The following is a 16,075-nucleotide window of genomic DNA, read 5'->3' as shown; positions in this document are numbered from 1 at the left end:
ACACTATATAATATTTGTGGCTACCCACATATGTACTAAAAATATGTGAACATGCATGGGAATAATAACATCAAAATCAAGATAGTAGTTAACCTGGGAAGGAAGGGGGAAGGAATTGGTGAGGAGTAGACATGGTGATTTAATTGTGTACATAATCTTTTATGTCTTAAGCTAGATGTTGAGTGTTCTTTATATTACTCTTTAGTATGCCTGAAATATTTGCTATTTTTTTAAAAGCCCCAGGAAATGAATTTTGTAATTTTGACAGATGGCGGAAGAGCCATAAAATTACTTAACATTATCAGGCTTTCATATCTCCATCAAGTGTCATGACCTTCAAGTTGAGAATGATAGGACAAACATTTACATAAGGAAGGTAGTAAAACAGTAACTACAAGTTTTCATGCCCAGCTTAAAGCAAACTAAAGTTCAGGAGGATTGGCCACAGGACCCCTGAAGCCCATTTTTGAGTAGTGCAACAAATGCCCAAGTCTGACAAATATCCAAATTTTCAAAAAGTAAGAAGGTGAACTGTGGAATTAACAGGGTGAAAAATTTGACATGGATCCCTGGTAAAATTCCAGTATTAATTATTTTAGGAGATATTTTATGAGCGATTGTGGTTAGCCTAGAGAAAATAATGTAAATAAATGTCTCTTAATCCAACTAGATTATTAAAGTATATGCTAACAGTCTACTGTGGAAGTATCTTTATAACAGCAAAGGGTATAGCAGTCTTTCATGAATGTATCGCACAAAAATATGTGAACTGGACATTATTACTGTTAAGTAGATTAATATTGGGAAGAAAGACTGTACCCAGTCAGCCTGGAAGGTAGATGACCACGCATAGCATCTCTCCTGTAGCTCCTTGCACAGTGCCTTTGCACAGTATTCACTAAAGTCCTTTGCAAAACTATAGACTTAGTATCCTTAGGGATCATTCTACTTAAAATGCCAATTTCCATTAGATGAGAATAAAAGTTTATAAAATTGGGGGATTGAAGAAATTATTTTTGTATAATGATTTTTATTCAGCAAGTAATATGGCCAGGCATTTTCATATACAATATATGTATATTAACCCTCTCACAGTGAATTTGTGCATAAGGGATTTGTTTTCACTATTTTACAGATGCAGCAATTAAGGCACAGAGAAATTAAGTAACTTGCTCACAGTATCATAGCTAACAAGTTGCAGAATCAGGAACAAGATCTTCTCAATATAAAGTTTCTGCACTTCCCATAATACCACTTTATTGCTACTGTGCCAAGTATTTTCTTACCTCCTTTGTCTTTGAATAAATAGAAGACCCAACTGGGCTGGAAAGGCTGCATTTATATCCAAAGTAGTCTAGGTATGAGATCCAAGAGTCTGAAATCATTAGATTCCCTTCTAATTTTATCCTCTTTTGTACAAACAAGTTTTTAATCTCTTGGGCCTCAATTTTCTCAAGTATAAAATGAAGAAAGTATACCTCATTACCATTATAGTATCTTCCAGGTTTGCAGTTATTCTCATCATGAAATTTGATGCCAGGCAATGTGTTAAGTGATTTCCACGTATTAACTAATTTATCCTTATAACAGCTCTGAAATTTAGGTATTTACACTGGACCCATTTTGCAGATAGACAAACTAGGGTGGGTCTAAGGTATGATACACACACATTGTGAGTGGGGTAGCCGGGATTTAATCTCATAATTAAGCAAATTTTATTTCATTTTGATACATTTTTAAAACAGCTAACCATGACTATTCACAAAGGTATGCAATCCTTGCCCCCGCTGAAAGCACCAGAACATCTTGGAAAAATGGCTGATTCCAGGTCTGAGGCAGGAAATGTATGACATGTGTCTGAAACATTTATCTTGCCATAAAGGAAAAAAGCAAAGACGCTTAGAGTTGGATGAAAAGGACACAGGAGATAAAATAAAGGGACTCCCACTGACCAAAGATGAAATAATTTGAACATTAAAAAGAATAACTACTGCAATTGATTGAGACTCATTGAATGTATTTTTTAAATCCATGTGTTCATACTGATATGCAAAAAGAGAAAACAAAATTTTGCATTAGTTATCAACTGATGCAGAACACTTGATGTTGTGCACAAAAAGAGAAAACAAAATTTTGCATTAGTTGCACAAAAAGATTTTACATTAGTGCACATTAGATGCACAAAAAGAGAAAACAAAATTTTGCATTAGTTATAAAACTTAGAACCAAACATCTGTTGCAGTTTCCTCCCTCAAAGCCATTCCCCAGCTTCTGAAGACCAGAAATCTGGGAGCAGCTTGGCTGGTGGTCCTGCGTATGTCATAAGGTTGCACCCAAGACATCAACCAGGGCTGCAGTCATCTGAAAGCTTGACTAAGGTAGAAAGATCCACTTCCAAACTCACTCATGTGTCTGCTGGCAGGAGGCTTCAGTTCCTCACCACCTGGGCCTCTCCTTACAACATGACATTTGGCTTTCCCAAGGGTGTGTGATCTAAGAAAGAAAAACAGACCAAAACAGAAGCCGTAGATTATTTTATAACCTAATATTAGAGATAATGTAGCATCGGCCAGGTGCGGTGGCTCATGGCTGTAATCCCAGCACTTTGGGAGGCCAAGGTGGGCAGATCACTTGAGGCCAGGAGTTTAAGACCAGTCAGCCAACATAGTGAAACTCTATCTCTACTAAAATATAAAAATTAGCTGGGCATGCTGATGCATGCCTATAGTCCCAGCTACTTGGGAAACCGAGGCAGGAGACTCACTTGAACCCGGAAGGTGGCGATTTCAGTGAGCCAAGATCGCGCCACTGCACTCCAGCCTGGGCAACAGAGCAAGACTCTGTCTCAAAAAACAAAACAAACAAACAAACAAACAAACAAAAAACATAGCATCACTTTTACCAGATCATTCAGTCACACAAACCAACCCTGGTACAATGTGGAAGGGGGCTACACAAGGATGTGAATGCTGGACAGTAGGGCCCAGCCAGCCATTTTATAGGATGGCTATCACATTTTGTAAGGTGGTTACCATTGATGGCACCTAAGGCACAACTGCTTTTTCTGAAAATTGGCAATTATGTTGAAAATTAAACAGTCTGTCTTTCCTGTACAAACTACATTTCAGGATAACCAAATAGCCCTAAATTGCTAAATTGATGAAGGAAAGTTTTTCTTTATAGAGGAGTTCTAACTAATAAATGTGAAAAAATTATTGAATTAGAAAAATTACAATTTTACAAACTCTAATGAAATGGGGTGGCTGAATCTATCAGATTAAAAGCCAGTGGGAAAGTTTACATGGAAGGATTCAGCTATCAAGTATTAAACCCACTGGTCAATCTTAGCATCAAAAACATTATATGCTTCCTGATCTGTGGCAAAAAGTACATAGCACCACCTAAGGATTCTTACCAACAAAGTTAAACCTAACTCTAATCAAACCTTTAGAGGTAACATCAAGTTTTACAGGAAGTATGAGGCTAGAGAAACTAATAAAATGGGGACACAAATAGACAAAGCCAGCATGTAGAACATTCAGGACAAATGTCCCAATTTGTTCAATTAGTTGACTATATGAGGGGCAGACGAAGAGGAGGATGGAAGGAGGAACTAGTTCAGATGTGAATTTTAAAAGAATTAAGACACATGCCCAAATTAAATACAGGGACTTTAGATCTTGAATGAAATAGAAAACAAATGTAAGAAGCATATGTATATATTTAGGGAAATATAATATGGACTTGGTATTAGATGATAACCAGGAATTATTTTGTTAAATGGGATAATGGTATTGTGATTCTGTAGGAAAATATCCTTTTTAAAATAAATGCATAATGAAGTTGAAAGTAAGATATTTGGGGTTTGCTTTAAAACGTTTCAGCAAGAAAAAATGGAGATGGATGAAACAAGTGTGGCAGAATTTTATGTATTTTTAAATGTAAATGATGGGTATATGTGGGTTAATTATACTCTTCTTTCGACTTCTGCATAGGCTTAAAATAGTCTTTACTTTTGAAAAAGACATTCAATTATTTGTCTTCTTAGTTAATATTTAAAAGTAACTTTTTCATATATTTGTCACAAAACTTCTGTCCATTCCTATCTAGAGGTTCCTCTACATGGGAAAAAAGGAGCAAAAGGGTAATATTTCTGCAACCCCTTTGCACCGGCCATAAACGCACGCAAACTCCTAGAAGGCTGAGCCGCGAGGAGGAGGGCGGAGAGTTTGAGGGAACGCCTAGACCAGAGAGTTGACGCCTTTCCTAGAAAATCACCGGAAATGATAATTGGCGGACTAGGAAGTGGAGCTTCTGTATATTTCTGTTTCTCATTTCTTGGGGAGAGTACCGGCGGGAAGGTCTGTGCCTTGGGCCGTCGTGGGTCGGAATTTGCAGCTGAGAGGAGAGGAGTCCGGTGCCGCCGTCGCCCCCCTCACCTAAATACCCGGGCCCTTGGGGTTGCAGGCAGGGGCGGGGTTTTGGGGCCAGATTTGAGGAGGGAGTCTGCTGCGGTTTCCTCCCTCGAAGCCATTCCCCAAAATGAGCTTTTCCCGCCCATTTGCCCTACCTCCTCCCAGGGGCCCGTGACCCATTTTTTTTTTTTTTTTTTTTTGAGACTGGAGTCTTGCTCTTGTCGCCTCCTGACCCATTCTTTTTATTCTTCTCTACAGCATCCATTCATATATTCATTCAGTCAGCTAATTTTTAATCCAGCACATACTATTGCAAGCGCTGTTTTAGGCGTTGAGAATACAACTGTGAACAAGACGACAAAAATTCCTGCCCTCATGGAGCCTAAAAGCCTAGATTTTAGCGAAGGTAGAACCACCGTAAACAATGTATATATTAATAAGTAACTTATGCACCATACTGGAAAATTATAAAGTGCTATAGAGGAAAAGAAGAATTCATGTAAAGCAAGGTAAGGCCCATCAGGATTGGAAGGAGGGGATAGGCTGCAATTTTAAATAAGGCACTCAGAGTAGACCTCCTTGGGAAGATGACATATAAGAAAACACTTGAAGGAGGCAAGATTATTAGCCATGGAGATCGCTTAAGGTGAAGGGAGCAGCCAATGGAAAGGCCCTAAGATGGAAGAGAAGGAAGGTCGGTATGGCTGAAGATTGAGGGAGTGGGAGAAGAGTAGAAGGTGTTGAGAATGACACATCCTGTAGACTTGTATGCCACTCTTAAGACTTCAGCTCTTATTTTGGGTGAGCAGGAGAGGAAGTTAGAAGTCACGGGCACATTCAGTAGGGCCTTGTATACCTCGGTAAGGACTTCAGGTTTTATTTTAAGTAAGGTTGAGCCACTGGAGAGTTTTCAGCAGAGCGATGAAATGATCCAACTCAAGTTGTAAACGGACTACTCAGACTGCCCTATTAAGAAAGGAGGAAGGCAAGGATTGAAGAAAGGAGACCAGTTAGAAGACTACCGCAGTAATGGAAAGGAGGGGAGATAGCAGGTGATGGTGGCTCAGACAAGGGTTGAGATTGTACAAGCCGTTGAGATTGTATTCTGGATATGTTCACATTTTCAGTTTGACTTCCTGCCTCAGGTTCTCAGTGACTCCCTATTTTTTCCTGTGGTCACATTCCTCTTTTCCCTTCGCCAAATATGCAGGGAAACAAGATGTGAGATCACAGTGGTTTAGTGTTGCTAATGAACCCCAAATCCAGGGCAGTGTTTGACACATTAAGCCAAACAGTAGCGGCACTGTGGGTCAAGAAGGGCCGTTTGGCTGGCACCACCAAAACATGTGTTCTCCAAAGGAGGCTGGCATCAACTGGAGCCACTTCACAGCTTGTTTGAGAACTGGATCTGACCAGTAGGAAGAAACCAGGACAGCAGTGGAAGACTGTTAAAGAAACCTGAGTAAAAAGATGCAGGAGGTAAGAAGAGGAGGGTCTGTGATACATCACAAGGAGGAAGAAGGAGAAGTGAGTCCAAGAAAGAAGGAAAGCAGTGTGAGTGGTGGTGTGTCTGACTCTAGATACTGTTGGAGGTGTCTCCTCCTAGATACTGTTTTTCCTGCTTGACCTGGTGATCATTAAAGCTTTGTAGTTGTAGATGCCATTTCTAGTTTTCATAAGGTATTAGGAACTGAGTCCATTATTTTCTCCCCTCTTTTGGTATTTCTGGGAGACAGTTTCTGTGGATAGACCTGTATGGTTGCTTGCATCTTCCTATGTATTTTTCTCACCTTCATAACTTTCCTGAATTCATTCTGTGTCTTGCAATAGGTTGTGCTGTTGGATGAGAGTTCAGGACCACCAAGCCAGCTGCTTTGGACCCCCCAGGATACCCAGCTCCCTCAGGAAAGCGGTGAGATACACAGGAGATTGTGGCAGGAGTCACGGCAGCTGAGAATGTAGTAAGGACACAGAGTGGGTGGAAAATGCCACACTGGGGCCCAAAAATCTGTTCATTAATGAGCATTTATAGAAAGTCTTATTTTGTTTCTATACTAGGCTTGGATCAATATCTAGAGGAACTAAATATTCAGTTTCTGTCAGTATCTTAAGTTTTGAAAAAAATCAATGTGTAAAAGATTCTACAAAGCAATTTATCAGAAAGAATCAATGCAGTCAGACATTTACTATTTGTATAACTTGAGATATATGGTAAATAGCATACATATTTGCACATATTTTACACTTATAAAACTTGTGGTATAATTCAGTAATTCCTACCCAAACATAATTTTGCCAACATGTAACATTTGAATATATACAATTTTACTTCTGCAGACCTTTCTGGAGCCCTGATACTTTTAAATGATGTATAGATATCTCCAAAATATAAAATAAAGCAGTGACAAAAGAAGAAGCAAAAGTTTTCCCATTGAAGCCTTGTGCTCTTTGGTGGCGTATGTGAGGAGGAAAAGTGGTTAAGATTTGTATAAAAGCTGATGGTAGGCCGGGTGCGGTGACTCATGCCTGTAATCCTAGCACTTTGGGAGGCCTAGGTGGGTGGATCACGTGAGGTCAGGAGTTCATGACCAGCCTGGCCGATATGGTGAAATCCCATCTCTACTAAAAATACAAAAATTAGCCAGGTGTGGTGTAATGCACCTGTAACCCCAGTTACTCAGGAGGCTGAGGCAGAAGAATCGCTTGAACCCAGGAGGTGGAGGTTGCAGTGAGCTGAGATCATGCCACTGCACTCCAGCCTGGGCAACAGAGTGAGACTCTGTCTAAAAAAAAAAAAAAAAAAAAAATTGCTGTTGGAGGCGCAACCTAGGAGATGGTATATAGCAATTCAGGAGTCATAAAATCAAACCCAGAAAGGCATAGACTTTTGGACAGAGGAGTAGGCACATTCAAAAGTAAGCTTTTTAGTATATGCTACCTGCAAAAAATAAAAATAAAATGTGTTTCTAGATATAGTGTTGAAACATCTAGAGGAGGAATCCTGAGATGTCTGCTGTACAAGGGATCATAAATGAGAATTAATAATATAGAACATAAATTTTTTATAGATTTAGAAATAAAAAATAATAGCTATTGCTAAACTCGGATGCACGAGTCTCCCAGTCTTCTTTTTCTCAAATGGTCTTGAAATCTGCTGTGGTGGATTTTCAGGGTCAGAAATTCTATAGCCACCTATCATATAATACAATACAAATGTATTAATCTTATCCCACAAGATATCTGTATACTGCTTTAACAAAAAGTTTTATGTTGTTTTTTCATGTAGCCTGTTTCCTAAATTCATTTTTAACTTAAGAGGAATAACCTTTCAATTTCTAAAGCTAAAGCTAAAAAATAAAGCTTATGAATCACTATGAGTGACAGACTTTCCCAGTTGTGAAGAAGATATGGTAAAAACCAGTAGGGAATGAGTTACATAGGGGTATGCTTTTGTCAGAGTTTCTCTAAGGGTACATTTAAGACATGTGCATTTGATTATATGTAAATTTTACCTCAAAAAAGAAGGTAAACAAATGTTGAACTTCCAGTTAATGATATACATGTTAAACTGTTTAGGGGTGAGGTGTACTGATGCTTTCAACTTACTTTGAAATGACTCAAAAAATAAGATACGTTAATGAACAGAGAGAGGAATAGATAAATGGATAAGTATGTGATAAAGCAAATATTGCAGAACGTGAATTGTGGAATGTAAGTGATTGGTATATGGATATTTACTATATAATTTTTTCAACTTTTCTATATACTTGAAAATATTCATAATAAAATAATGGTTGAAAACATCCAATTAAGAGCTTTAAGTATGTTAATGTTATAAGGAAAAGAACTGTTATGTAACATTAACAAGGCACAAACATGTGTCTGCTGTGAGTTGTGTGCCATCCAGATGAGTTCAGACTTTTTGAGACAGTTATAAAGGAACTCGGAGCTTTTAGAGTGAGACAGTGGAAAAACTGTATGGAACCACCACGATTGAGATGCAGCCTTGGTCTTGGTCAAAAGCTATAAGTAGCTGAAACTAAAGAAGAGTCTTCTTGGGCAATTTCAGTGAAAAGAAATCAGCTTGGTTCTAAATCGGTTTTTCGTAAAAATGGAATGATAGTCTTGGAGGTCTAAATCCAAAGGGTGATTCTAAAATCTTACCAATAGATTACTTTGACCCTGCTGGTGTCTTAAAAGCAGACAGCAATTATTCAGATTTGGACTTGGCGATGTGTTGATAAACTATCAAGAAAAATAAGGCACCTTAAACATTGAAGCTACAGAAAGATTGAGCTGGCCTGCAAGGAATAAAGTCAGGCTCTATTAATTAGTAATATGAACTACTTCTCAGCTGGGCGTGGTGGCTCACGCCTGTAATCCCAGCACTTTGGGAGGCCGAGGCGGGTGGATCATGATGTCAGGAGATCGAGACCATCCTGGCTAACATGGTGAAACCCCATCTCTACTAAAAATACAAAAAATTAGCCAGGCGTGGTGGTGGGCACCTGTAGTCCCAGCTACTTGGGAGGCTGAGGCAGGAGAATGGTGTGAACCCAGGAGGTAGAGCTTGCAGTGAGGCAAGATCACGCCACTGCACTCCAGCCTGGGAGACAGAGCGAGACCCTTAAGTCTGAAAAAAAAAAAAAGAAAAGAAACTACTTCTCACCCAATCATATGGATTATACCTGAACACTTGGACACTCTTTATAAAGTTTCTTTTGCATTTTAAAATGCTCTGTGTGCTATACTATATTGACATAGGGAGGATAACTCAGTACTAGGGAATTAGTAGGAAAAAGGTGCAAAATCGGGAAGAATGATTCTTCTCTAAGAGGAATAAGGAAAAAAATTTGTTACTAACTGGAGGTAGACCAGCCATTAAGTTACCTGAAAAAATAAGCTTTGGTCCTATCTCTGGATGCTTCTGTTCAACACATATGCACACACACACACACGTGCATGCACACACACACTCTTTTTCACCCTCCTTCTACCCCAAGTATTTTGGAAGAAATGACTTCAGTATTCAAATACAGGAAGAAGGTCTATTCAAAACCAGGGAGTAAGTGATTTGGGCCTTTTTACCAGATCTGTTTGGGGAGGGGGAAAGTTTATTCCAGGACAAAGACCACAGGAAAACAGTAGGTGAGACAGGAGAAGAGTGCATTTCCAAGAGCTGCCTTGGCTGCTGTGCCAGGGCCTGATGCCCAACACTGGAAGTTGAGACTAGAAAAATAATGAAGAGGAAGGATACTGTAAGGCAGTAGCCTAAAGCCCTAGGTTAGAGCTGCAGAAGCTTCTACATTTGAGGAAGAGAAGACGAATGCAGGAGATTTCATTAATACTGTGCTATATTGACTCTTGGCTTACTTATCTTCCCTCAGCTCTATTACCTGCTCCATATCCTGCCTTCACTAAAGATGGAAGCCAAGGAAACCTGCCGCAAGCAGATATCACACTAATGAGCCAGGCCCAAGTGAGCTGAGGCCCCTTTCCTCCTCCTTGAAAATACATCCAAAATATGGCCTTGTTTTCACTGCGTTCTCTGGCTGTGCAACTCCTAAATCAATGTTCTCGCTCTCATAAGGAACATTTTGTTGCATGATAAACCACTTGTGGGTTGTTTTCTCTTTCATTATTTTTTGCTATCAAAACCCCATGCTCCCTTTCATCTCATTTGTAAATACCCACCAAAAGGGAAGAGCCTTTCACTTCTATAAACCTCCTCCTTGCAAATTCCTTTCTTCTGCCTCTGTTTCCTGAGGAAACTATGGCGTTTTCTCCAGGATAGCAGGAGCATATTATTTCAGGAGTCAGTGACATTTGAGGATGTAGCTGTGAACTTCACTAACAGGGAGTGGCAGTGTCTGACCTACGCTCAAAGGCATCTCTATAAGGATGTGATGTTGGAAAATTATGGGAACATGGTATCACTTGGTAAGGACCTTCCCTACACTTAATGCTTTCTACCTTCTTTTTTTATTATTTAATTGATTTATTTATTGATGTATATAAGGTCTCATATTGAAAGAGTCCTTATTCTTTATCATCAAGATCTTGCCCAAAAATTAAGAGTTTTGAGTTGCCTCTATTACATAGCAAGATAATTTTTTGGCTAACCTAGTTGCTGTTTTCTGATTTGGAATGAGTTAAAAGGAGACGCTTAGCTTCTGTTTTCCCTGGGTTCTTGCTTCCTCAAGCCTCTCATTTTTTTATGGGGTGTTCTATATTCCGCTCCTAGTCAAGAACTGCCTTCCATGTGCCTGAAACTGATAGTCTTCCTATACCAGACTCCCACTCTCCTAAAGTAAAACAAAATAAAGTTAAAAAAACAGGAGAGCACACCCAAATGACTTTCCCAGAACTTCTCTTTCCTTCTGAGTGTGACTTTTCTGAGAAAGTCCCTAAACATGTTCTTTTACATGTTACTAGACCCCTGAAAAACCCTTTTCTCTATCTAAATTAACATTTCTTTGCTGTTTTCATATACAAACAGAAGGATCAGGGCTAAACATTAAGTTATAAGTTACTCTACACACTTATTTCTTCTCTGCAACCAGGATTTCCATTTCCTAAACCTCCTTTAATCTCTCATCTGGAGCGAGAAGTAGACCCCTGTGTGCAGGATCCACAGGACAGGGAGTCCCTAAGCTGCTCCTACCCAGGTGAGTAATAGAGAAACTTTCAGTTCCCTCTGATCTTCCATGTGGCATAATGGTTATAGAACATTCTCAGTGGTGGATCATCCAGCCGAAGGGCCCAGAAAGGAAACCCATTTAGGAAACTTAAGGAAAAGAAAATTGAAACAGTGACAAACTATTTGGGCAATTATTCTGTTATTATCTAACTGGTTCTTTGTAACCTATCTAATAGATTTTTGCAATTTGGCCCAAAAAAAAAGCTTAGAGGCTGGGCACAGTAGCTCATGCCTGTAATCCCAGCAATTTGGGAGGCCAAGATGGGCAGATCACCTGAGGTCAGGAGTTTGAGACCAGCCTGGCCAATATGGTGAAACCCCATCTCTACTAAAAATACAAAAATTAGCTGGGTGTGGTGGTGCATGCTGGGTGTGGTGGTGCATGCTGGGTGTAATCCCAGCTGCTTGGGAGGTCTGAGGCCGGAGAATCATATGAACCCAGGAGACAGAGGTTGCAGTGAGCTGAGATCACACCACTGCACTCCAACCCAGGGGACACAGTGAGACTCCACCTCAAAAAAAAAAAAATCTCAGAATATTTATTACCCTTCTGTGTATCAGTTACTGCAGTGCTCATAAATTGAGACAGGTGAGAGGCATTCTAGGCAGAAGGAATAACATGTGAGAAAGCATTGAGGAATAAAAGAATATGAACTATGAATTGTTCAGTGTGAGTAGAGCAGGGGACTTAGAATAGCTTTGGGGAGGTTCATAAGTAGTAGAAAGGGGCAAGATCATGATATGACGTCTGTTTTTTGGGAGTTTTCTTAAGGAATTTAAACTATAAAACTTGAACTTACAATAACAGCTAATATTGATTAAAGTACTTCAGTGTGGCATATGCTTTACATACATTAACTCATTTAGATAAAGCAACTGAGGCAAAGGAGAAGTGAAGTCATCCTCCCAAGTTCACACAGGTATTAAGAGTTATTAAGTGTCATACTAGGATTTGAACCCAGGCAGTCACACTCTAGAGCCAGGACTCTTGACCGTATGCTTTACTTTCTTCCTGTCTGGTTAACTATGGAGTGCCATTGAAGTATTTTAAGCTAAAAAGTGACATGATTAGACTTGATTTTCAGAGAGAATAATCTGGAAGCAGTGCAGAGGATGGATTAGAAGGGATTCAGGGTAAAGGATGTTTGAGGGATATAGCAATTAGTGAGTGAGAATGCACTGGCAGTGGAAATAAAGAGGAAGAGATAGAGTTCAGAGATAATATTAATAAGATGTATTTGGAGTCTTTGGTTGACAGCAATAGAAATTAACCCAAGCTAGCTTAAGCAGAAAAACATGAATTTATTTATTATTCAGGATGTATCATGGGACCTAAGGGCAGCTATGTGTCAGGCCCTAGAAGAGACTCAAAACCATCAGGTTTCCAACTGTATTCCCTGCTTCTTTGTGAGTCAGCTTCATTCTTCTTTCTAGGCAAATTGACCTTCTCTTCTTCTCGGACCAGATGGCAGAACATTCCCTCCTCTGTACCAAATACCATCCCACCACCGCTAGTTCTCAAATTTAAGTGCTAAAGACCGAGCTACTCTTAGAGCTGGCCTTACCTGCCATCAGATCACAATTCTAAAGTCCAGGATTAGAGAATCTGACCTGGTTTGGGTCAGGTATTGCGCAGATCTAATCTGCCCCAACCAGATGGGCTGAGTCACATAACAGAAATATGGCTCTCCAGGGCCCACCCTTGGGAGCAAAGCAGACAGTTCCTTGAAAAGGGACTGCATGAGCATTTCAGCACCTCCTCTGTAACTCTCTTCACAGGTAGAATTTGTAAAATGTTAGCTGGGTAAATACAAGGGAGACAGAGTTGAAGATTATTTTGTTTTGTGGCTTAGATAACTAGGTGTATAGAGTTTACACTCACTAAACTAGGAGACTATAGAGGAGGAGTGGGTTTTTAAGGATTTTTTATAAAGTGTGCTGAGTGTAAAATATCTCAATACTTTTCATTATTTCAGCCTGTTCTGACTTTTGGCCACAACGTTAGTAATTTTTCCAGCATGGAAAAGTTATTTACTCTTCAAACAGCTTAACATTGCTTCACCCCTGCCATCTCACTTATTTCCTTCCCTCTGACATTTGTATTTTCTTGTTTAAGTGTCAGCTGACAAGATGTGGCCTGAGAATGAAAAGGCAAGTTCACAACAAGAGATTTTTGAAAATGGAGAAGCCTACTGGATGAAATTTAACAGTCTCTTAAAAGTTGATTCCCGGGATCCTAAGGTTAGAGAAGTTTGTGTTCAGGATGTCAAATTAGAGAATCAATGGGAAACATCTATAAGGGAGAAACTGAGAGAAGAGAAAGAAGGCTCTGAGGAAGTGACCTGCAAAAAAGGAAAGAACCAGAAAGTGCTTAGTAAAAACTTGAATCCAAACTCAAAACATAGTCAATGTAATAAAGTTCTTATAGCACAGAAACTCCATGAATGTGCCAGGTGTGGCAAAAACTTCAATTGGTACTCAGATCTAATTCTCCATGAGCAAATTCATTCTGGTGAGAAACCCCATGTGTGTAATGAGTGTGGGAAAGCATTCAAGACCAGAAATCAGCTTTCTATGCACCAGATAATCCACACAGGGGAGAAACCTTTTAACTGCACCCAGTGTGGGAAGGCTTTCAACAGTAGATCAGCTCTTTGCCGACATAAAAAAACCCACGGTGGGGAGAAGCCTCACGAGTGCAGGGACTGTGGGAAGGCCTTCAAGACCAGGAACCGTCTCTGTATGCATCAGCTTATCCACACCGGGGAGAAGCCTTACGAATGTAACTGCTGTGGGAAGGCCTTCCAGTTTAAGCATTCCCTTACCATCCATGGCAGAATCCACACTGGGGAGAAGCCATATGAATGTGAGGAGTGCGGGAAGGCCTTCAGTGGGAGTTCAGACCTCACCAAACACATAAGAATCCACACTGGGGAACGACCTTATGAGTGCAGCAAGTGTGGAAGGGCCTTCAGTCGGAGCTCAGACCTAAGCAAACACAAACGAATCCATACTCGGGAGAAACACTATGGGTGTCCCCAGTGTGGAAAAGACTTCAGCATCAAGGCAGAACTCACCAAACACAGAAGGATCCACACTGAAGAGAAACGTTACAGGTGTGAGGAGTGTGGGAAAGCCTTTCGTCATAACTGTAAGCGCAGGGCTCATGAACGAGAGCACACAGGGGAGAAGCCCTATCAATGCAGGGATTGTGGGAAAACCTTCCAAGATCAGCACTGCCTTACCATCCATCAGAGAATCCACACTGGAGAGAAACCTTACAAATGTTTAGAGTGTGGGAAAGCTTTCAGTGGGAAATCAAACTTGACCAATCATCGAAGAATTCACACTGGAGAGAAGCCTCACAAATGTGAGGTATGTGGAATGGCCTTCCATCATAGTTCAGTCCTGAGGCAGCACAAAAGAATCCACACTGGTGAGAAGCCATACACCTGCAGTGAGTGTGGCACGTCCTTCCGTCAGGGCTCAGCTCTGATTGGACATAAGCGAGTTCATACTGGGGAGAAACCTTATGAATGTGAGGAATGTGGAAAAGCTTTTAGAGTGAGCTCAAATCTTACTGGACATAAGAAAAGAAAACATCAAATATGGAGAACCCATGAACTTGATGGGAGTAGGAAATCCCTCTCTCCAGTGACTGTTTCTCAGACCTCAGTAGTCAGTATTTTGACCAGTGCCTGAGTATAACGATTCTGGTGTTACTTTCTGTTTTTCCTACCTCTTAGGCTGGTTCTTCTGTCTCTTATATTAGTTATTCCTGATTTCCTGACCCTTAATTGTGAGATTCCCCAAAGACATTGTCGTTTACCTTCTTATTCAGTATTTTTTCAGTGAGCACATTTACTTCCAAGAGTTTATCAATCACTTCCTAATAATAATAAACACTTATTAGTGCTTGCTGTGTTCTAGGCACTGTTCTAAGGGATTTACACATTTAAACTTTTTAAATCCATACAACATCCCTATGAGATCAGGAATTTGAGGCACAGAAAGATTAACAAACTTGCCCAGGATCACGTAACTAGTAAATTCTGTGCTCAGGCTTTCCTAGGCAATTCCCATATGCGTGCACCACATCTTTCCGACATGAAGTTATACCTCAGTTCAGCAGAAAACAGTTTGTAATTTATAAACACAAATCATTTTTAGCAATTTTTTAAACATAAAGCTAGAATGGTACTTCTCCATATTGTATCAGGATTGCTAAGATTCAAAGTGAAAAGGGAGGCAGGGAGAGAACAGGTTTAGAAATCACAGATAAGAGTCAGGCACGGGGGTTCACGCCTGTAATCCCAGCACTTTGGGAGGCTGAGGAGGGAGGATCACGAGGTCAGGAGTTCGAGACCAGCATGGCCAATACGGTGAAACCCTGCCTCTACTAAAAATACAAAAATTAGCCAGGCATGGTGGTGCATGCCTGTAGTCCCAGCTACCCGGGAGGCGGAGGTTGCAGTGAGCCAAGATCGTGTCACTGCACTCCAGCCTGGGCAACAGAGCAAGACTCCATCTCAAAAAATAAATAAATAAATAAATAAATTACTAGTCTGACCTCCAGAAGTCTTTTGATGTTTCCTAAACACATAAAATGAATATTTTGAGAGCGTATTTGAATAAATTTTAGATTTTTACCTGGTGAAAAAGATATGTCTTGAAAATTTTGAAGGACTACTTTATGAACAGTGGGTTAATCTTGTTCTGCAACTATCCCAGAATAGAATTACGATCCACAAGTAGAAGCTACAGGACATCTGTACATTTAGGAGATACTCAACTGGAACAGATTCTGCCATAAGGTAATAAGTTTGGTAAGAATAATACTGAAGGAATTCGAAGGTCAGGTGCATAGTTGAATGATAAAACATGTTGCTTGAAACCCTAAGATATCTGTAGTTCTAATTCTGAAGAGTTACCAAACAAGAGTTAGTCTAAGTTATAATTT

The 16,075-nt window shown here is 40.0% G+C and overlaps 1 protein-coding gene across 16 annotated transcripts; it reads left to right on the top strand.

Annotated features, from left to right (window-relative positions):
* The first annotated feature begins 4,279 nt into the window (after positions 1-4,279).
* Positions 4,280-15,678, top strand: ZNF311 (zinc finger protein 311). 16 transcript variants are annotated; one of them, XM_055389851.2, is made up of 8 exons: positions 4,280-4,361; positions 4,674-4,924; positions 5,775-5,894; positions 6,246-6,327; positions 9,803-9,894; positions 10,205-10,355; positions 10,979-11,083; positions 13,232-15,678. In XM_055389851.2, exons 3-8 carry the CDS (start codon positions 5,886-5,888, stop codon positions 14,815-14,817), a joined length of 2,025 nt encoding a protein of 674 aa, XP_055245826.1. In that variant the 5' UTR covers positions 4,280-4,361; positions 4,674-4,924; positions 5,775-5,885; the 3' UTR covers positions 14,818-15,678. The 16 variants fall into 16 exon arrangements, with proteins under 16 accessions (XP_055245826.1, XP_055245816.1, XP_055245820.1 ...); XM_055389841.2 differs by having other exon boundaries at positions 4,286-4,361; positions 5,775-5,969; positions 10,229-10,355; XM_019028725.4 differs by having other exon boundaries at positions 4,300-4,361; positions 10,229-10,355.
* The last annotated feature ends 397 nt before the right edge of the window (positions 15,679-16,075 follow it).

The sequence above is a fragment of the Gorilla gorilla genome, chromosome 5, assembly GCF_029281585.2.
Source record: "Gorilla gorilla gorilla isolate KB3781 chromosome 5, NHGRI_mGorGor1-v2.1_pri, whole genome shotgun sequence".
Taxonomy (NCBI): Eukaryota; Metazoa; Chordata; class Mammalia; order Primates; family Hominidae; genus Gorilla; species Gorilla gorilla.
The sequence above is the reverse complement of the archived record's forward strand: the minus strand, read 5'-3'. Positions and strand labels throughout refer to the sequence as shown.